This window comes from Scheffersomyces amazonensis, assembly GCF_036850825.1.
Source record: "Scheffersomyces amazonensis strain UFMG-HMD-26.3 chromosome Unknown RJT21scaffold_6, whole genome shotgun sequence".
NCBI lineage: Eukaryota > Fungi > Ascomycota > Pichiomycetes > Serinales > Debaryomycetaceae > Scheffersomyces > Scheffersomyces amazonensis.
In genome coordinates this window covers 1,072,142-1,092,340 of record NW_027042746.1, presented here as the reverse complement: position 1 = coordinate 1,092,340, position 20,199 = coordinate 1,072,142, and the positions used below count along the sequence as shown (strand labels likewise).

The 20,199-nt window shown below is 32.7% G+C and overlaps 11 protein-coding genes across 11 annotated transcripts; 7 read left to right on the top strand and 4 right to left on the bottom strand. All coding sequences in view use genetic code 12, as the record gives it.

Moving 5' to 3' along the window:
* The first annotated feature begins 1,499 nt into the window (after positions 1–1,499).
* RJT21DRAFT_122605 (uncharacterized protein) lies at positions 1,500–2,024 on the top strand. Its single transcript, XM_064882458.1, has one exon. It carries the CDS (start codon positions 1,675–1,677, stop codon positions 1,906–1,908), a length of 234 nt encoding a protein of 77 aa, XP_064737020.1. The 5' UTR covers positions 1,500–1,674; the 3' UTR covers positions 1,909–2,024.
* Positions 2,025–5,281: 3,257 nt separating this feature from the next.
* On the top strand, positions 5,282–6,741 carry SOD6 (Sod6p). Its single transcript, XM_064884941.1, has one exon. The coding sequence runs from the start codon at positions 5,659–5,661 to the stop codon at positions 6,613–6,615; it is 957 nt and encodes a 318-aa protein (XP_064737019.1). The 5' UTR covers positions 5,282–5,658; the 3' UTR covers positions 6,616–6,741.
* On the bottom strand, positions 6,742–8,769 carry RJT21DRAFT_52668 (A Q resistance). The gene has a single exon (XM_064884940.1). The coding sequence runs from the start codon at positions 8,539–8,541 to the stop codon at positions 6,868–6,870; it is 1,674 nt and encodes a 557-aa protein (XP_064737018.1). The 5' UTR covers positions 8,542–8,769; the 3' UTR covers positions 6,742–6,867.
* Positions 8,770–10,571, bottom strand: RJT21DRAFT_52667 (arginyltransferase). Its single transcript, XM_064884939.1, has one exon. It carries the CDS (start codon positions 10,463–10,465, stop codon positions 8,999–9,001), a length of 1,467 nt encoding a protein of 488 aa, XP_064737017.1. The 5' UTR covers positions 10,466–10,571; the 3' UTR covers positions 8,770–8,998.
* A 19-nt stretch (positions 10,572–10,590) lies between these two features.
* On the top strand, positions 10,591–11,999 carry RJT21DRAFT_122599 (transcription factor IIF subunit). Its single transcript, XM_064882457.1, has one exon. The coding sequence runs from the start codon at positions 10,678–10,680 to the stop codon at positions 11,932–11,934; it is 1,257 nt and encodes a 418-aa protein (XP_064737016.1). The 5' UTR covers positions 10,591–10,677; the 3' UTR covers positions 11,935–11,999.
* On the bottom strand, positions 12,000–12,590 carry RPL38 (60S ribosomal protein eL38). Its single transcript, XM_064882456.1, has one exon. The coding sequence runs from the start codon at positions 12,414–12,416 to the stop codon at positions 12,180–12,182; it is 237 nt and encodes a 78-aa protein (XP_064737015.1). The 5' UTR covers positions 12,417–12,590; the 3' UTR covers positions 12,000–12,179.
* A 53-nt stretch (positions 12,591–12,643) lies between these two features.
* On the bottom strand, positions 12,644–13,732 carry RJT21DRAFT_122597 (mRNA splicing protein). Its single transcript, XM_064882455.1, has one exon. The coding sequence runs from the start codon at positions 13,678–13,680 to the stop codon at positions 12,718–12,720; it is 963 nt and encodes a 320-aa protein (XP_064737014.1). The 5' UTR covers positions 13,681–13,732; the 3' UTR covers positions 12,644–12,717.
* Positions 13,733–13,849: 117 nt separating this feature from the next.
* RJT21DRAFT_109350 (peroxisome biogenesis protein) lies at positions 13,850–15,831 on the top strand. The gene has a single exon (XM_064879895.1). The coding sequence runs from the start codon at positions 14,069–14,071 to the stop codon at positions 15,755–15,757; it is 1,689 nt and encodes a 562-aa protein (XP_064737013.1). The 5' UTR covers positions 13,850–14,068; the 3' UTR covers positions 15,758–15,831.
* Positions 15,832–16,518: 687 nt separating this feature from the next.
* RJT21DRAFT_122595 (uncharacterized protein) lies at positions 16,519–17,581 on the top strand. Its single transcript, XM_064882454.1, has one exon. The coding sequence runs from the start codon at positions 16,558–16,560 to the stop codon at positions 17,467–17,469; it is 912 nt and encodes a 303-aa protein (XP_064737012.1). The 5' UTR covers positions 16,519–16,557; the 3' UTR covers positions 17,470–17,581.
* Positions 17,582–17,638: 57 nt separating this feature from the next.
* Positions 17,639–19,101, top strand: RJT21DRAFT_128301 (tRNA threonylcarbamoyladenosine dehydratase). The gene has a single exon (XM_064882914.1). It carries the CDS (start codon positions 17,709–17,711, stop codon positions 19,050–19,052), a length of 1,344 nt encoding a protein of 447 aa, XP_064737011.1. The 5' UTR covers positions 17,639–17,708; the 3' UTR covers positions 19,053–19,101.
* Positions 19,097–20,112, top strand: NAT2 (Nat2p). Its single transcript, XM_064884938.1, has one exon. The coding sequence runs from the start codon at positions 19,257–19,259 to the stop codon at positions 19,968–19,970; it is 714 nt and encodes a 237-aa protein (XP_064737010.1). The 5' UTR covers positions 19,097–19,256; the 3' UTR covers positions 19,971–20,112.
* The last annotated feature ends 87 nt before the right edge of the window (positions 20,113–20,199 follow it).

Genomic DNA, 20,199 nt, shown 5'->3' with positions numbered 1-20,199 from the left:
TCTGGGAACAATGAAGTTGTTGTTATTATTTGATCATTAGAATTATATGTGACTATTACAATTCCAGATAAGGTATGGACATTTGGAGTGGTACAAGTTAATTCATTACTGTCGCCTGAAAGCAGAGAACCAGAATTAAAAATATCTGACCCACCAGATTCGGTACTAGTAAACGTAAAATGCGATATATACAGCTCGCTTTGCGTTGGGAATATCGATGTTTTTGTTGTCCATAAACCATCACTAGCTGAAGTGACAACAACAACACCAGAATCAGTAGCAACAAATCCATCGGATTCGGTGGTGGTGAATGTAGTGGTGTACGAAGTAAATGGATCACTTTCGGTTGGGAACAACGAGGTTTCTGAAGTCAAAGATCCGTCACTGTTGGAGGTCACAACAACAACACCAGAATCAGTAGCAACAAATCCATCGGATTCGGTGGTGGTGAATGTAGTGGTGTACGAAGTAAATGGATCACTTTCGGTTGGGAACAACGAAGTGGTGGTAATAACACTACCTGCACTGTTGGAGGTCACAACAACAACACCAGAATCAGTAGCAACAAATCCATCGGATTCGGTGGTGGTGAATGTAGTGGTGTACGAAGTAAATGGATCACTTTCGGTTGGGAACAACGAAGTGGTGGTAATAACACTACCTGCACTGTTGGAGGTCACAACAACAACACCAGAATCAGTAGCAACAAATCCATCGGATTCGGTGGTGGTGAATGTAGTGGTGTACGAAGTAAATGGATCACTTTCGGTTGGGAACAACGAGGTTTCTGAAGTCAAGGATCCGTCACTGTTGGAGGTAACAACAACAACACCAGAATCAGTAGCAACAAATCCATCGGATTCGGTGGTGGTGAATGTAGTGGTGTAGGAAGTAAATGGATCACTTTCGGTTGGGAACAACGAGGTTTCTGAAGTCAAGGATCCGTCACTGTTGGAGGTAACAACAACAACACCAGAATCAGTAGCAACAAATCCATCGGATTCGGTGGTGGTGAATGTAGTGGTGTAGGAAGTAAATGGATCACTTTCGGTTGGGAACAACGAGGTTTCTGAAGTCAAGGATCCGTCACTGTTGGAGGTAACAACAACAACACCAGAATCAGTAGCAACAAATCCATCGGATTCGGTGGTGGTGAATGTAGTGGTGTAGGAAGTAAATGGATCACTTTCGGTTGGGAACAACGAAGTGGTGGTAATAACACTACCTGCACTGTTGGAGGTAACAACAACAACACCAGAATCAGTAGCAACAAATCCATCGGATTCGGTGGTGGTGAATGTAGTGGTGTAGGAAGTAAATGGATCACTTTCGGTTGGGAACAACGAGGTTTCTGAAGTCAAGGATCCGTCACTGTTGGAAGTAACAACAACAACACCAGAATCAGTAGCAACAAATCCATCGGATTCGGTGGTGGTGAATGTAGTGGTGTAGGAAGTAAATGGATCACTTTCGGTTGGGAACAACGAGGTTTCTGAAGTCAAGGATCCGTCACTGTTGGAGGTCACAACAACAACACCAGAATCAGTAGCAACAAATCCATCGGATTCGGTGGTGGTGAATGTAGTAGAGAAAGTGGTATATGGTGGTGTTGAGCATTTCTCTGTTAATAGGATAGTTGAGTTGTAAAATTCACCGTTTACGTCAGTTGTGATAATGACTTCGTCTATATCGGTACAGACTGTTCCACTAGTAGTGAATACTGTTGTTGTGGTATATTCCGTTCCATTGACCCCAGGGATGCTTGGAATAATGTCACATAATGCACAGTTATATGGGACAGTAGCATTGGGGACGGGGCCAGTATATGTTACAGCATTAAGTGGAGCTATAACTCCTTCCAAGACCGCATCCCAGTCTGTTGTTATTTTGAAGTTGGCACTATTGTAATTTTTACCAATAACGAATTGTTGCAGTCCTAAGGTAATACTGTTAAGTGTTAAAATCCCTGTACTTGAACTGTATGAATATGGTGATAGAGGGTTTAATGTTGCAGTTAAAGCGACCATATTACCATTTCCAAAACCAGCTACAGTAACAGGATTACTTGCGAAGATAATATTTCCTGTTGGAGCTGATATAATACTGGAAGAGCTCCCTGCCAAGTAGAATGTTTGTCCTGTGAAAGATGAAAATGGATTTGCAAGATATGTAGTGGAGTTGGCTTGCATGGTGATACAACCAGTTCCCGCAATACCGGATTGTTGTTGATAAAGTTCATTATACAAACAAATTTGACCATTATTGGTCATACCGCTACCAATATTTGGTCCTCCAAGAACAACTTGACCACCGGCATTCTGAGTATCGTAGAAAATCATCAAACCGTTATTAGTTAAAGTTCCTGTATTAATTGTCATATAACCAAAACCAAGAGCTCCACTAGAAGCCATGACAAATTCACCATTGTTAACAAAGGTTCCCAAAGCTCCTGCGATACCCGTGGTTACAATATAATTACTTTGAAGAATTGAATCCACTGAATTAAATGAAATAATTCCATCATTCTGAACATTTCCATTTAAATTAACATCTAGACCAATTAAATTTGAAATACTGGTGATGTATAGACCACCACCACTGCCCACATTAAGATCACCGTTTATACTAGTAATCTGGTTGTTAATTATAGACCAATATACATTTGGATCTATGGTTGTGGTCCCAAGTGTAAATTGAATAAGACCATAATCAACTGTGTTTTGGGTTATTTCAGCTGAAAATACGAATGCTATATGTAGTAGCAAAATAACAGCTGATTTTAATCCATTCATTATTGGAAAGTTTAAATATGATTATTACAGCTATATAAACAATAGAATTTCCGAATTGGTCTTTGATTTCTAAACTTACTGCAAAATTTCTATAACTGGAATATTAGCTCAATTATATATTCATTTCAGTATACAGTTAATTTTATGAAGCTGTTAATTGTATTTTTTTAATATAATGTTAGGTTATACACATTCTGCAAGAGCCTACCCATGGTTATAGGACGAAACTTTGCAGGGATCGTTGAAAGAATTTATTTTGCTGCAAAGTTAGGACCCTATAGAAATTATTTTTTATTTTTTATGCGGCTTTTTCTACTTTTGAAATTCTGAAATTCAGCCATTTTTGAATGTGGAAAGGTTAAGATGTACCAAGTTGCCCTTAGGGCAATTATATTCTGGAATTGTTAAACGATCGATTAAGCAGGAAGTTAAGAGGTAAGGTTTATCTCAACTTGAATATAGGAATTAGGAGTTGGTTTAAAATAGAGTAGAAAGGATTTTTGTGGATGGGAGTTCGTAATCTTATTATTTGGTTTGAAATGAAATACTTAGACATAATAAAAAATATGTTTATTTATCGGAATAGAAATAAATTCGCTTGCTTAATATTGGGCAAGGGTTTACATCGTCTCTTTTTGATCAAAACCGGCAAGGGTTTACATCGTCTCTTTTTGATCAAAACCAAGAATTAAATGCTTAATAGTATAACAGGGCGCGAAAGCTTTTTTCATGTGGTATAATATGAACAATGGAACTTATATTTGCCTTATACGGGTCTAGATTGCATAGGTTACATCGTTATACGAACTATGATACCTCCTACTAATATTCATGTCTGTAAAGGCCTGCTACTGTAATACCTAAGACTTTGATTCAGGACTGTTTTCAAATGTTACATAATTAGAATTTATTGCAAGGGCAAAGTCAAAAGCAATAATGCATACTTTTACATTATATATTAAAGCTTATGCCAAATGGAAGCTTATGACAAATGGAAGCTTATGACAAATGGAAGCTTATGTGAAAAATATAAACAAGACTTTTCATATGACATAAGCGGAAAGCTGGCTGGATTCCATATTCCCTAAACAGCCTGTGTGTTAACTAATTTTGATGGAGGCAAACTTTACGTACTTTCTGACCCCAATTTCGGAATATATCCGAAAAAATTACGATTCTCTAATTGAACCTACCCTTAAAGACTTCAATCCAATTCTTGGCATTTCACGTGCAAGATACTTATTTCTCTAGATCTATCAAGAAACCTTAATTAATAACAGAACTTTTTACTATTTCATCTGTACTTCCAAGAATCACTTTGATATAATACTACGTGGAAAGATAAAGATGGATAAAATCTTGTATTGATTTTTTTTAACTTCTTCGAGTTCTCTTCATGGCAATTCGGAAGCATACTTTTTTTTGGTATTCTTCCTTGCCGTTTCTTGTTTACAATTTTATCACTGCCAAATTTTTGAGAACAAAAAATAGCTGAAAAATAAGGCATGCGTAAAGCTAGCGAATTTATCGGCTAATCTTTTGATAAGTCAGGTAATTGCGAATATTTTATTTTTAAGGACCACTATATGGAAATAAGTGTATTAACCGTGCCTCCCTCTCCTTAATTTATGAGTGGGGATTTTCGGAATTAAAATTATCTGGCACTCACCTGCAGATGTTTGCTGCACTGTAGTCCCTTAAACTTTTCCATTGTTTTTGTGTTTGAGTTGCTTTTCGTTCATCTGACAGTCAGATTTCTCTCAACTCAAATTTTTTAGACAATAAAATAAATAGAAAACTTTAAGTTCCAGATGTAATGAGGTTATTTACTAATACGCTAGTTATCCATATATACTGTACTAGAGCTTTATGATGTTCACGCTGATGTTATTATTAAGCTTCAGAATGTATAATGAATAGATTGGAAAGAAAGGGAAAGCCTCATTGCTAAAAGTCGCCTAATATTTAATACAAAAACCCTTTTATTGTTTACATCTAGTCGCCTAATTTTCTAAACAATACCTTTATTACTTAAGCGAGGCGAGAGAAAATGACAATTTGAAATCATACACGACTTCGTAATCTGCTTCAAAATTCGCATCTGCTGAACTCGTAAATAACTATATCCAAATATTTTAACTAAGGCGGTTACTTAAGAACGAAAAACGATCTGTGAAATTCTTTAAATTTATTTCATTTATTAAAAGGCTCTAATAGTAATTGCATTGATCGTTGCCACGTCATTGGTCTGTATATTTCAGTTAGGGTAGTCAAGTGTAACTATTAAGGGTGGAGATAAATACTATGTGGCTATCTTCAATTACTGTAACTTATTTTAAAAGCAGATAAACCTTTATATTTTTATGAATGTATGACTCTTTCAAATACACATTAGTAAAATCTTGTATTTATTATTTGAAGGTGTCTGTTAAAGGCTACCTGATTAACATTTTTCTTGGAAAAATGCTAATTAATCATTAGAAAGTGCTGTTAAATAAATTCCATTTAACAAGTTTGAAATCCAATATTTAAATCTTCGTATGTAATAGACATATCACTAAACGATTACTGTTAAATTCCACTTGAAGGAGAACCTAATTCTGTCTTCTTTTAAAAAGCCTGAAATGGTTTTAAGACAAGAATACCTGGGATACAAATATTATGTAAGAAAGAGCTGGAAAAAATTCGCAGCCGCTGAATCCTTAAGCTGGGGATACAACTTTTTTTTAATTTAAAACACTTTCTTTTACTTTATTTATTTATATTGATTAGAAACGTAATAATAATTTGAATACGTGTTTAGATTTATATCATAATTTGTTTGTTACATTTATTGTATTTACTAATTTAAAACAATTAAATAATTATGTTGATCACCAGTTTAATCATTTGGCTTTCAGTTTTAGCGCCAATGGGTGTTGAAGCATCTAATGCTCCAAAAGTTAAAAAAAATCCTAAGAATATAGTAGCCATCGCTGATTTTCCTTTTGGTATGGATAAGAATGTTAAGGGTAATATTGTATTTAGCGCCAAAGAAGGAAAGGCTGTTCAAGTCCATGTTGATATGACGGGCTTGCCCCTTGAAGGTGGTCCATTTTTTTACCATATTCATGAAAACTCAATTCCTGGGAACGGTAATTGTGAAGCTGCTGGTTTGCACTTTAATCCATATGGTGCTTCTCCTGATTGTTCAATACAAAAAGATGATTCAAGATGTCAAATTGGTGATTTATCTGGTAAGCATGGCTGGATTAATACTACTTGTTTTGAAGACAAGTTTGAAGATTCTTATTTATCTTTGAACAAAAAATCAAAAGCTTATATTATTGGAAAATCAATTGTCTTCCATTTTGCAAATTTGAGTAAGTTTGCATGTGCTGATATAGAGTATGCCTCAGACTTGAGAATTTCAAGCTTGATTGAGGAATATAAGGCTAATAATGATTTGATTGATGTTCAAGATTTTGAACAAGTAACTGAACTCGATTATCAATTCAATGAAGATGAAGGTTTAGAATATGAAATCTATGAATTATCTGCACAGGAACAACAAGAACAGCAGTTGCAACAGCAAAATCATAAGTCATTAGAGGTATTTCAGAAAGAATCTGAAGATTTGGAGAATGTTGTCTACCACAATATAGAATTTTATAAGAATAGTACTACCAATTTCACCAGCCCTTTACATAACTTCACAAATGGGACTAATCATACAAACTTAACATCAAACCAGTATTCAGGAGATTTCGAAAGTTCAGCTGCCTCCTTAATTAAGTTTGGAATCACTACCCTATTTGCTGCTTGTCTTGGTTTGTTGATTTGAAACCAATGTCAGCTGTATTATTTCGTATTAGCATCTTACACCGTTGAACGTTTCTTTCAACGGCGTCCTCTACTTTATTTACACATATTATTTCCTTCTGCTGAACGCTTCTTTCAGTATAGTCTTCTTTACTTGTTTTTATTTATTCTAAATAATTAATATTATGTTATACTCTATAATTCGTAAAACGTTTTGTAAGCATTTTAGTTTATATACAACCAATTTTTATATCCATAGTTAAAATATTCGATCCTATGCTTCTCTCTTACCATACTTAATTAAAGCGTTAACTCTCATCTTCTCACCAAAATAAATTAAAACTAATGCACACCCGAAACCTAGCCATAAAACAAATGCACCAATGGTACAAGTCCAACCTACACCAATGCTTTGAATACTTCGCAAGCATGATGCTGATGATACTGCTGCAGCAATATATCTTGTAAAGTAACTACTTCCAATAGCGTCACCACCCAATTCAGGCATACTATCAACACAGTAAGTATTTGAAGCCGGAAACACACATGTTTGTGCTATGCCACTGAAAAACATAAAAATAATTGGAACAGCCATTCCACCTTTTTCTTTTTCGATGGTCCAGCCATATATTAAAATACTGGCTGGGTATATAAGCCCAAGTGGAATTAAAGTTTGTCTTAACCTATCTTCTGGAACTCTTTTGCCTCTTCTTTTTATATATTGCTTAACCACATGATCTGCCCATCGACCTCCAAAAAAGCTACCAATCAAGTAACCTAAACCCGGTGCCAAATAGAACAAACCACTGAATATCGGTTGGGTAAGGTTGAAACGTGGATCGACAACATACCTGATAGGTGTTAACAAGTTGTACATATTGAATACTAATGCAATGGTGATGAAGCCATCTAATGATAAGTTAGGGTATTTTAATGCAGCGATTATCTTCAATAGATTAAAAGGTACAAATACAAATTTTTTGTTTGGGTCATCTTTCTGTATTTCCTTTAATATTACGGAATGCTTGGTCTCATAACAAGTCTCTGGAAGATAAAACAAAGCCAAAAAGAACATCGCACCACCGATACCACATAGTACCCAGAATATAATTCTCCAACTAGTAAAATTAACTATTATTCCACCTCCCACAGATCCTAATGAAGTACCAATTTGACCACCTGAAATGATCCAGGCCATATAGGTTGCTCTCTCGACTGGTACATACAAATCACCAATGATATGAGCCCCGATACTGAAAAACGAGGTTCCAAAAAGAGCAGTTAGCGATCTAAAAATGAAAAACATTGCTAAATTTTGAGATACAGCAACCAAAGCGGTACATATAACAAACATAAAAGTGCATACTAAGAAGGTATTCCTTCTTCCGTATATATCAGAACATGGCGAGAAGATAGTTGGTGATATTGACATAAAAATACAATAAACAGCACTTGATACATTAATTATTTCTCCCGTAGTATTAAATCTATCCGCAATTTCAGGGACCGCAGGCAAGAACGATAAACTAGATAATGGCGATAAAAATCCAGATAATGATGCGATAACCACACAAATTAGTTTGGTCTTGTCTGAGAACCGATTAAATTTGTCATCCTTCGAAATACTTTCAGTTTTAGATAATGATTTCTCTAAATCTTCGCCTTCAGTATGTGAATCTTCATGTTGCACTCCTAAACCTGTAATTTTTGCTCCAAGACTCGATCGTCTTGATTGAATTTTCGAAAGCTGACGCGTTGTGGCTAACTCGGATATTCCAGTCAATTCCAAAGGTACTTCATTATTATAATTTGGATGTGAATTACCTTGTAAAGCATCGGGATCATTTAAATGAGACTCTGAATCTAGAGAAGTATAACTCTGATTTTCATGATGAACTGCAAAATTATCTTGTATTTCTTTTCTAATTGATGAGCTAGGATTAGTCATAATATATCTTCGCAAAACTATGCACTTTTCCGATCCTATATTAAGACTTGACTTGATCCATTCTACAAAGACTTAAACAAAAAGAGAAACTACAAAACATTTTTAGCAAAAGAAAAACTATCTTAATTTTGCATATTAATCCACAAGATGTAGAATCTTAGGAAATTGCGATGCTTTATATAATGAATTGTGCATCATAAGGCGCTATTGTCGCTAGCACTTATCTGTCATATATTCGGTTCCGTTTCGGATCTCGGAGTATCCCCCACTTTGTTGATTTTCCTGTATATAAACGGTTGAAAAATAGAGGGGATCTTATCCGGAACCAAATTACCCTTTTCAGAAAAGTAATTAGATTTTCCAACCTCGTTATTGGCTTATATTGATTTTCTAAAGTACATAGTATATGAATGTATAAACTCTAGTACTCGCTACCCCTCAATTGATGGGTCCTGATCTAAAAGAATATAATGCTATTTTGAATAAAGTCAGGACCAAATAGTCGGACAAACTCAATGACCCTCAGCTTTTCAAACAGATTCAACTGTACAAATTTGCTTCTACGAGGAATTCCGACTGCATTGTCAAAGATTATTATGCTAAGTCGATTGTTTAACGTAGTGTCATCTAGTAAATCAATTATTTGCCATAAAGGCTTTAATCCAGGGAAAACTGCTGGTATGGAAGGCCTCTTCGATTCAGGCCCATATTTGCTTAGTCCGAAATCAATATGATATTTATTTTTTAGTAGCTTTAAATCATTAGCAGCACATGAATAGATTAGTTCATTACCGTAAATCTTTTCAGAAACATTACTTATTTTTCTATTATCCCAATTTTTAGGAGAGCCATTGTCCATCTTAAACTCTTTATCATTTTCAAATCCTTCTTCACCTAGTACAAATAATCTCCCATGTTTTATAAGAGGTTTAACTTTTTCTAGTGGTACATACAAATTGTTACTCAAATCTAATAATTCACCTCCAAATTTCAGTTTGTAACTCATTTTTGGACAATCATCAATATAAAAGCCAAGGTAATAGTATCCCAACAGCAATTGCTCACACATCTGAATCTCTCGAAGACCTGATAAAGTTCCTAATGAAAGATGTGCATAATCTGGATCCCAAACAAAGTATATAGAAGAGACACCAGTAGGTAAGAAATCTAAAACAGAAAATGCAACTAGAATTCCATCTATGTAATAGCAGACATGAGTTGGGCCAATCCTTCTATGTCTCATCTTTTTTGCAGTTGACTCTGACCAGTTGTTAATCCAATTGTTCAATTCATCCCACTCTTCATTTTGACCAAATACTACCAGATCTTCAAATGGGGTCTGACATAGGAATCTTGTAAATGATGTTTCTGTGACATCTTCAGGAGCATCATTATGAACATGAATTTGATACTTCTTATATAATTTAAATTTTTCCTTAGAAAATGCTGATGGTTCAAACACCGTTTTGAATCTAGATGACTTTTGCTCCGCTCGAATTAAATTATTTATATCAAATCTTTCTTGATTCTTAGACTGTTTTTTAATTAATTCCATCGGTTGATCATGGTCATCACCTATCTCTCTCATAAATCTATTTATAACTTTCCTATGATTCTTTTCTAACTTTAGATGTGACATTGTGGTTCGTATAGTATATAATCTACAACAAGATCTTAGTAAATCTGGTTTATATACATAACAACCTGACCTTCTACATCCTTTATTAATCATAAAATCATATTGCAGACAAGTCATTTGTTCGACCATAAACCCCATAGAATGAGAATTTGATTTATCATTTGTACTTCTATTGGTATATTGACTTTCTAATGCAAAATGATCATCTTTCTTACCATTACAGTAACCACAATGTGAGTCAATTGAATAAAACAGTCGAGACATGACCATAAGTCCCGACTCCATCTTGTCAATTCTTTTAATTACTTAATCAGTTATGTACTATGTATCAATTGATATTAGCACGCAATTTTTATATCGCCTCCTCGCGCATATGAGAAAAATCACTTAATACCCTCATGATTACCAAGAGATATAACTAACTTTCTTCTTCAAGGAATCAACTTGTTTTTTAAAGGTTGGCTCTATATACGTATAAGTTTGTGGTACGATATAACATGAGTGCTTCAATAAAATCAAGTCCTTCAAAATCTAATGGAATTAAGAATGAAGACAATGGTAATAATATATTGAGTGATAGATCCAAAGATATTAAGGAGAAGGTCAATAATGGCAACAACATTAACGATAATGAAAGTATAATTGGTAATAATACATCTACAGATGGAGTCGATGAAGCAGAGAATTCTATTTTGTCGGATCCAGAAGATTATTTAGAAGAGAATGAATCTTTAGATATGAATTTAACAAAAGGAAATCTGAATATTTGGTTAGTTAAATTACCTAAATATTTAGCAGAAAGGTGGGCTCAAGAAGGTAATTTAAATGGAGCAAGATTGGGGACAGTTAAGATAAAGAAGAATTCAGCCAATACAAATAACAAGTTACAAGTTAAATTAGTATTAAATGAAAATGTACCAAATGAACCAAAAATACCTCAAGAATATGATATCTCTATATTAAATACTCAAGTTCGAAATTCTTATGTGTTCACTGAAGAGAATTTAAAAAAGTTCAAACAGGAATTGACCGAAGTTGCTGAATTACCTGAACAACCTCAACCTAAAGTTGATGATAAACAAAATAAAAATGGAAAGTTTCAACCAAGACGTAAATTCAAATTCTTTAGAGTTCAAAAGAATGGTGAAAATGGTCCAATAAGGAAGTACATACCTTTTGTAAAGACAATTCCAAAGAAAACTGCATTGATAGGTAAAATTGTTCATGATTGTCAAATTATACCATCAAAAGCTGACTCTCAATATAATAAAGTATTGATGGATAGAAAGAATATAGTAAAGGGTCCTGAAAGACCGAAAGTCACTCTACTTAATGAAATACCTGGGGTGATCCAATCCAATGCTGGTCCTTCCATTAAGGGTAATAACACCTCAGTGTTCTTGAAATCCAATCCAAATGCTAGAAAGAATGCTGAAGGTAGAGCAATTAGAATGCCTAAGAAGGATTTATTAGATTTGCTTTTTAGATTATTTGAAGAATATGAATATTGGTCAATGAAGGGTTTAAAGGAAAGAACGAGGCAACCAGAATCATATTTAAAAGAGTCATTAGAATCAATTGCTAACTTAATAAAGAAGGGACCTTATACTTCTAAATATAATTTAAAGCCTGAATTTAGAAGATTAAGAGATGCCGAGCGTACTGTCAGATTAGGATTGGATGTAACGGGTGCCGATGATAATAAAGATAAAGAGGATGAAGATGAAGATTTAGAAATGGAAGATGTGGTTTAAACGACTACAGACTGTTTCAATCTTAATAGTTTTTTTGTTTTCTTATTATATATTAAATATACAAAGGGTTTTCTTAAGACTATCCCAATTCATATATGTGTAACGTAATGTAATCTTTCGAATTAAAACCAATACTATTTAACAATTTCATAGTATTATATGAATGTAAACCTGATTAATGAAATATTAAAACCTCATATGATTGATCTAGTAAGGTTTCATCAATATGACAATAACAATGACACTTATAAAGTGGTTAATTTTAAGGTTGGTGGTAAAGATTGTTGTAACTTCTTGGCTTTGGAAGCATCGTTAACAACTAAAGTATATTGATATCTAGAACCTCTAACCTTGAATTTGGTTTGCTTGAATTTCTTACCGTTGGAGTTAATCTTTTGGTTAACCTTGACAACAGCAGATTTGATATCAGCTCTTCTAGCTAATTCAACAAATTGTTTGATATCGACGATTTCTTTAGCCATTTTGTTATGTATGTGAGTATATATCTAACAAGAACCAGTTCAGTAGTATGTTTAAGTCTTCTATTCAATTTAATTTTTTTCACTAGGATGGTTTCGTTACCAGGCAAAAAAAGAAAATTTGCGAGGATATCATTATTAGGTATATAGCCCTAGAGATATCTTTTAGTCACGTGTATGTGCTCATACAATTTCTCTCTATTACTCTCTATTATTATCTATAAATATATATGCTAAATGCTAAATGCTAAATGCTAAATGCTAAATGCTTTTTGCTAATTATTAATGGCTATTCCTATATCTATTATTGTGTATAAATCAGTTCTTGAGATGTAATTAATCTCTTTATACTCGTTATCCATCTTTTTGTTTTATCATTAATCATTATATTGGCTGCTTGTTTGGTACCACTAATTCTTGTAGCAGAACTTCTAGCATGAATACCAATATGTTCCACTCCTATTGGCCATGCTACATTACCTATACTTAACTTTAAATAACTTTCATTAGCTCTTCTGTAGTCATGATTTTGAACATAGTATAATATTGTTAGTAGTGAAATAGTCATTTCAGTACTTAATGTAGAACTTCTCAATTTATATAGAAGAGGTACTAAATCTCGTTTAGTTTCATGAAGTAGTTCACTTTGAATATTATTAGGATTTTTCAAGACATGATTCTCCCAATCTTTAACTAATGACTTGATTATGACTCTAATCTTCATATGTACTTCCTTATTCTTACCATCTTCTTCAATGTCATTGACCTCGTTCAAATCAATGTGTACCAATTCGGAATTATTAACATATTTTGATTCACTTTCAAGAACTTCCTTATACTTCTCCTTTTGCTTATTAATTCGAATTAAAACTTGTAAATGTCGTATTTTATCAAGTTTGTCTTTACCCTCAACATTTGACAACTCATTGAATTCTTCCAAGTGTTTATGCAATTGTTCATCGGTTATAGAATTTAGTAATTCTGCATCCTCTTCATTAGAAGGAACAACCACAGAATTATTTTCTTCTTTATCAGTTATATTTAAAACTGAACCTTCAGTACCTGTAGCTCCATTAGTACATTCAGTACTATCTACATTTTTCTCGAAATCATTATCTATGGTATTAGTAGACACTTCTTCAACGTCACTTTTAGTCTTCTTATTACTCTTTAACTTGAACTTTAACTTATGTTTTTTATTTTGACTATCCTTTAATTTGGACTTCTTTGATTCGATTTCATTCGCTAGAATGCTTGACAAATCCATTACAATTAATACTTAATTATATAAGCATATATGATTAATTAATTAATTATTCTCATCATTTATACCCCATACCATTTCGGTTTAATTTGCGTGCTCATTTTGTGGCATTTGATCCAATTAGGAAAAAATCAGAGGATAAAGTCTAACTAACCAACATCTGGGCAGCAAACGATTAGAAACACACACAAATTGCACTACCACAATCACATAATTTGTTTTGATACTTTCCATCTAAGTTTCTGTGTGTGTTGTTCTATTGGATACAAGTAATACATTTTAAATTTTGTAATATTGTGAGAAGAAGTAGAAAGAAGACGTAGTAGAAGAAGCCGGTGACTATAATTTCCATTAAAATAAAATAAAGAAATCCCTTGGCTTAACTACTATAATGGTGGTAACTACATCTTCGAGTTCAAATTCTAATGAAATTCAGACTAGTCCAAATGTAAGTCTTGCAGAATATGATATTTCACATGAAATAATTAATGATGATAATGATGATGATAATAATAATACTAGTACTGGTGCTGGAACAAATGGAGTAGAAGTTAAAGCTCAATTCACAACTGATTTACCTGTAGATTATGGTATTTCTAAACCAAAGGCTCAAACATCCCCTTTATTATCATCAACTCCACCTACTGTTGCTAAATCATTAATTAGAGCTTATCCATATCTTTTAATTATTAATAAATTATTATCAATTGCAACTTGGACTAATGATGATTATTGGATAAATATTATTATTATAAGTATTTTTTCATTATTTATATTATATTTTGAAAATCTTGTCATTTGGTTAGGTCATATTATAATTGTTGGAATAATAACACTTTATACTATATTAAATAATAAAATATTAGAAGAAACTAAAGAACATCCAACATTAGATGATGTTGTACAATCATTAACAGCTACATGCATTAAGGCAGATATGTTATTAAATCCAATCACTTCATTAGCATTTACTTCTTATGATATTAAAAGATTATTGTTCACCACAATTTTTTTAACTCCATTATATTTAATAGTTTCATTTTTGGTTATTAAACCAAGAATTATTTTATTAATTACGGGTATATATATGTTAACATATCATTCTTCATATTCCAGAGTTATTAGAAGAATAGTTTGGAAAATTAAATTAGCCAGATTATTAGTATTTTATTTAACTGGATTAGATTTTCTGCAAGCTAAGAATTCTTCATTATTTGCTGCAGCATTTGCTAAAGTTCAAAAGAGTACAGGATTAACCACTCTTAATAATCAAAGCTCAACCAATAATAAACCAGTTAGATTTACATATGTTATTTATGAAAATCAAAGAAGATGGTTAGGTATTGGATGGACTTCTAACTTATTATCATATGAAAGAGCTCCTTGGACTGATGAATTCTTGAATGAAAGTTCTTCTGTAGATGCATTCAAATTACCAAATGCAAATGATGCACAATCTACAGGATCTGCTTCTGGTGATAATGGAGTCGATAGATTAGATGGAGCTACATGGAGGTGGGTTGATAAAACATGGAGATTAGATTTAACTAATGATGGTGCTATAACATTGCAAAATAATAAGAGATCAAAGACTAATGCAAATCCTGGAAGTGATGAAGGCTTTATTTATTATGATAATACATGGAAGAAGCCATCGACAGAAGATTCTTTCTCAAAGTATACTAGAAGAAGAAGATGGATAAGAACTGCGGAACTAGTGTTTGATAATGCTGCTGGTTCTAATGCAGTAGTTAGTGGAGCAGTAAGTTCTGGACAACAGACTGAAGCATCTTTAGATAATAGTCATTCTACTTCAAGTAAAAGAAAGAGTTTAAGATTCTCAGAAGTAGTAGTTGAGCATGATGAAAAGAAGCCTGCGTTAGAATCAATTCTTTCGGAAGAAGAGGAAGAGGAAGAGGAAGATGAAGAATCTCAGCATCATTTACATGAAGAAGAAGAAGAAGATCGTGAAGAGGAAGAAATAGAAGAGATTAAAATAAAAACTGGAATACCTGAAGCTGATGTACAAGGCTCTAGTAGTGAGCATAGGAGTAATGTGGTAGATCGGAAAAATGATTAATCCACCACCACTGATTTGTTTTCATTTCTTTATTTATTTACTATTTATTAATTAATTACTTATCTGCTTTTAAACCATATCCCAGCCATAGAAATTTAGTCGTAGTATGGTCTGAGTTGTAGACTAATCTGTTTAGTATTTTTGCGGCAATAGAATCGGAGAACCGGACTTGCCAGTAAAAATTCGCGCTCGGAATTGTCCGATTTCAATGAATAATGGCTGCAACATAAATTAAGTTTCCCTATCAATCAGGGTTTATACAAGACAGTAGAATGGACTATCAATAGAGTAAACATTACTATTGCTAGTGTAAATAGTATATTGGAAATTATTGATATTAAAGATATTAGATGTTATCCAATACTGAACAGTTTTCCTCAGTAAAATGCGTTGCAATTGTCTTTTTAGTTCTGATTTAGTTAACAGATTCAACCAATGTAAGAATCACCCTCTTTCTAATTACAAGTCTGGGGCTATGAATGTATTTACATAAATCGTAAGGTTTTTAATATCACACTTCGTATCTTTCCATATGGTGTTTATAATATAATTAAAAAAGGGGTGGAACCATTCCCCATACTATTACTATTTCTGTCGGGAAGTTCCGACGCGCACTTATTATGGCTGCACTAAATATGATTGCGATAAGAGATTAAGACTGGAGATGGTGGGAACTGATCTGGGATAGTATAAATTGACACTTGATTCCTTTCAATTAATTCTATTGTAAATTTATTTCTGTTAGTAATTCAGATTATTTACAACAATTAAACAATACATTCTTAGTAATATTAAACAAAATGGTTCAATTAATTTCTTCAACATACGGTAAGGCTAACGTTAAATTCTTAAAAGTTAAGAAAAATCCATCCAACCCAACTGAACAAGAAGTATTAGAAGCTAATGTTCAAGTATTATTAAGAGGTAAATTTGATGTTGCTTATACTAAAGCTGATAATGCTCCAATTGTTCCAACCGATACTGTTAAAAATACTATTTTAGTTGAAGCTAAAACTACTGATGTTTGGCCAATTGAAAGATTTGCTGGTCATTTAGCTAAACATTTTACTAATAAATATAATCAAATTGAAGGAATTGATATACAAATTGTTCAATCTAGATGGACTAAATATCCTTTATCAAATGGAAAAATTCATGCTCATTCATTTAGATATGATGGTGCTGAAACTAGAAGAACTCATTTAAATTATGATAAATTAACTAAAAAATTATTAATTACTTCTGCTATTAAAGATTTAACAGTATTAAAATCAACTGGATCTATGTTTTATGGTTATAATGTTTGTGATTATACTACTTTACCACCTACTAGAGATAGAATTTTATCTACTGATGTTTATGCATCATGGACTTATGATCCTAAATTTATACCTACATTAGATTCAATCTTTAAGAAAGCTGATGAAGGATTATTTGATTCAACTTATAATGCAGCTAGAATCACTACTTTAGAAAGATTTGCCTTAGAAAATTCTGCTTCTGTACAAGCTACTATGTATAACATGTCACAAGAAATTTTAGAAAAGGTTAAAGAAGTTGATACTGTAAGTTATGAATTACCAAATAAACATTATATCCTTTTCAATTTAGAATGGAAAGGTATTAAAGGTAATACAGAATTATTTTATCCATCACCTGATCCAAATGGTTTGATCAAGTCCACAGTAGGAAGAGGTAAGGCTAAGTTATAAGTTATAAGTTAGTTTTAAGTCATAAGATTAAGTAATTGCTTATCAATGTCAATAACAGTATAACTATATTTGTATGTGAATAACGGTATATATAAATAAAATATTGAAGTGCGAGTCGTAATTTCTTTTTTGTAGCCAATTTTTTTTTTGACCGGCCGAGATGTCACTAGGAAAATTTGCATTCTTTTCACTAAGTACATTTTCACAACCAAAGAACTAATACTGAAGTAGTGTCCAGAATGACAAGTTCACGTTCACATGACATATGGTTAACAGTACTTGCTACAGTGGCAGTAACAGTGGGTGTAGTGGAAGCATATCATAGATATACCAATAAAAATAATTTGACAAACACATCATCGTCGTCATCTCCACAAGTAAAAATTAAAAAATCAAGGCCCCATTCAGAAGAACTCATTAGAGAACAGTTGGCAAGAAACTATGCATTTTTATCAGATGAAGGTATGGATAAAGTTAGAAAGCAACGAGTTGTAGTGGTAGGAGCTGGAGGAGTTGGATCTTGGGTTGCAACCATGTTGATTAGATCGGGAGTTGAAAATATTAAAATTATTGATTTTGATCAAGTATCATTAAGTTCATTAAATAGACATGCAGTAGCTAATTTATCTGATGTTGGAACCCCTAAAGTAGAATGTTTAAGAAATCATTTATTAGAAATATGTCCATGGGCCAATATTGAAGTTAAGAATCAATTATGGAATAAAGATAATGCTCAATCATTAATTTATGGAGAAAGTGATCAAGAAGATTTTAAACCAACATATATTGTTGATTGTATTGATAATATTGATACTAAAGTTGATTTATTAACTTTTTGTTATGAAAATAAATTACCAGTCATATCATCTGGAGGAGCAGCATGTAAATCAGATCCTACTAGAATTAATATTAGTGATATTTCAAAGACTGAAGAAGATCCATTAGCCAGATCAGTTAGAATTAGATTAAAGAAAAGAGGAATTTTAACAAATATCCCAGTTGTATTTTCAGCCGAAAAACCTGATCCTAATAAAGCTCAATTATTACCATTATCTAATGATGAAATTGAAAAGGGATCAGTTGATCAATTAGCTGCATTACAAAACTTTAGAGTAAGAATTTTACCAGTTCTTGGAACAATGCCAGGTATGTTTGGATTAACTATTGCCACCTATATAATTACATCTGTAGCAGGATATCCAATTGAGCCTATTGAAGGTAAAAATAGATATAAGATTTATGATGGAATTTTACAGAGTTTGGCTGGCCAACAACTGAGAATAGGTCAATTAGATCAACGTATCCCCATTTCATTAAATGATGTTCCATATGTTTTAGAAGAAGTTTATCGTGGTAAATCACCCATTCTGAATTATTCTACTAGATTAACATTATCAAGATGGGATCCAAATCAAGAATTATCTATGCAAAATGTCGTGGTTATGACTAAGGATGAACAAAAATTCCATGAAGATAATGTATTAAATGGAGGTAAATTATTACTGGATGTTTATTCTCAAGATATATTAGACCGAGTAGCACAAAGATTTGCAGAAGAGAAATATTACTCTCAATTTAGATAAATAGTCATGTGTAAGTAATTAATTAATAGACAAAAATCATTTTACTCACTAGAGCTCAGTAATTTTTTTTTTCACAGCCATCCGTAGGCGTAGGCGTAGGCGCACTCAATGGCAAACTTGACATACTACCACGTAGTTCAAGGTCGCAAAGTTCAATACTTAGTATAAGTAAGCTCACTAAAGCTCAGTCAATAACTATCACTCATGTTCCGTTTGAGACCTATGCAGAGGATCATGACCTCTATGTCTCCTGTGAGGTTGATGACTATGAGACGATTTCCTTCTAGTATAATTAAGAGATTTCAATCGGGAACATCAATTCCATCATCATCATCATCAACTAAACCTAAGGGTAAAGGTATTAAAGCTTTAGTTCAAGAATATGGACTTTCAGCATTAGGAGTATATCTTGCTCTAAGTGCTATTGATTTACCAATCTGTTATGTAATAGTTCATTCCTCTGGAAAGGAAGTTATTGAGGAGTATGAAAATACAGTAAAGAATGTATTCGGATATGGAATTAGTAAAGAAGAATTAAAGAAGAATCAGGAATTAAGAAAACTTGAAGAAGCCAAGGCTAAAGAAGGAGAAATTGATATTGATACTAAAAAGAATACCAATATTGTTAGTTATCTTATATCTCATTTCTCGTGGACAGAATTCGCTATAGCTTATGGAATTCATAAATCTTTAATATTTATAAGATTACCAATTACAGCAGCTATCACTCCAGGAATAGTTAAGATATTAAGAGGATGGGGATTTAAGATTGGTAATAAAGCTATTACTACCACAAAAGCTGGAACTTCAGCAGCAACACCTCTAGTTAAGAATGCTAATGATGTTAGTGCCTATTCAAATCCTCAGTTCGGAACTAGACCCAATCGTAAAAAGAAGTGGTTTGCTTGGTTCTTTTAATATAATCAACACATACACTATCGCTTGTATATAGAAAAACACATTAAGAATTCTACTAAGATATCTACTAAGATATCTACTACTATTAATTTTAACGTAACATCATGGATTTTGTTTAGATGTAATTATCTCTTTGATAATTCAATAAATACTAGTATAAATAATAAATAAAATAAATAGCTAAAGCCCGAACTAAAGAAGGAATATGGTAGATACAAAGAAATCCGAC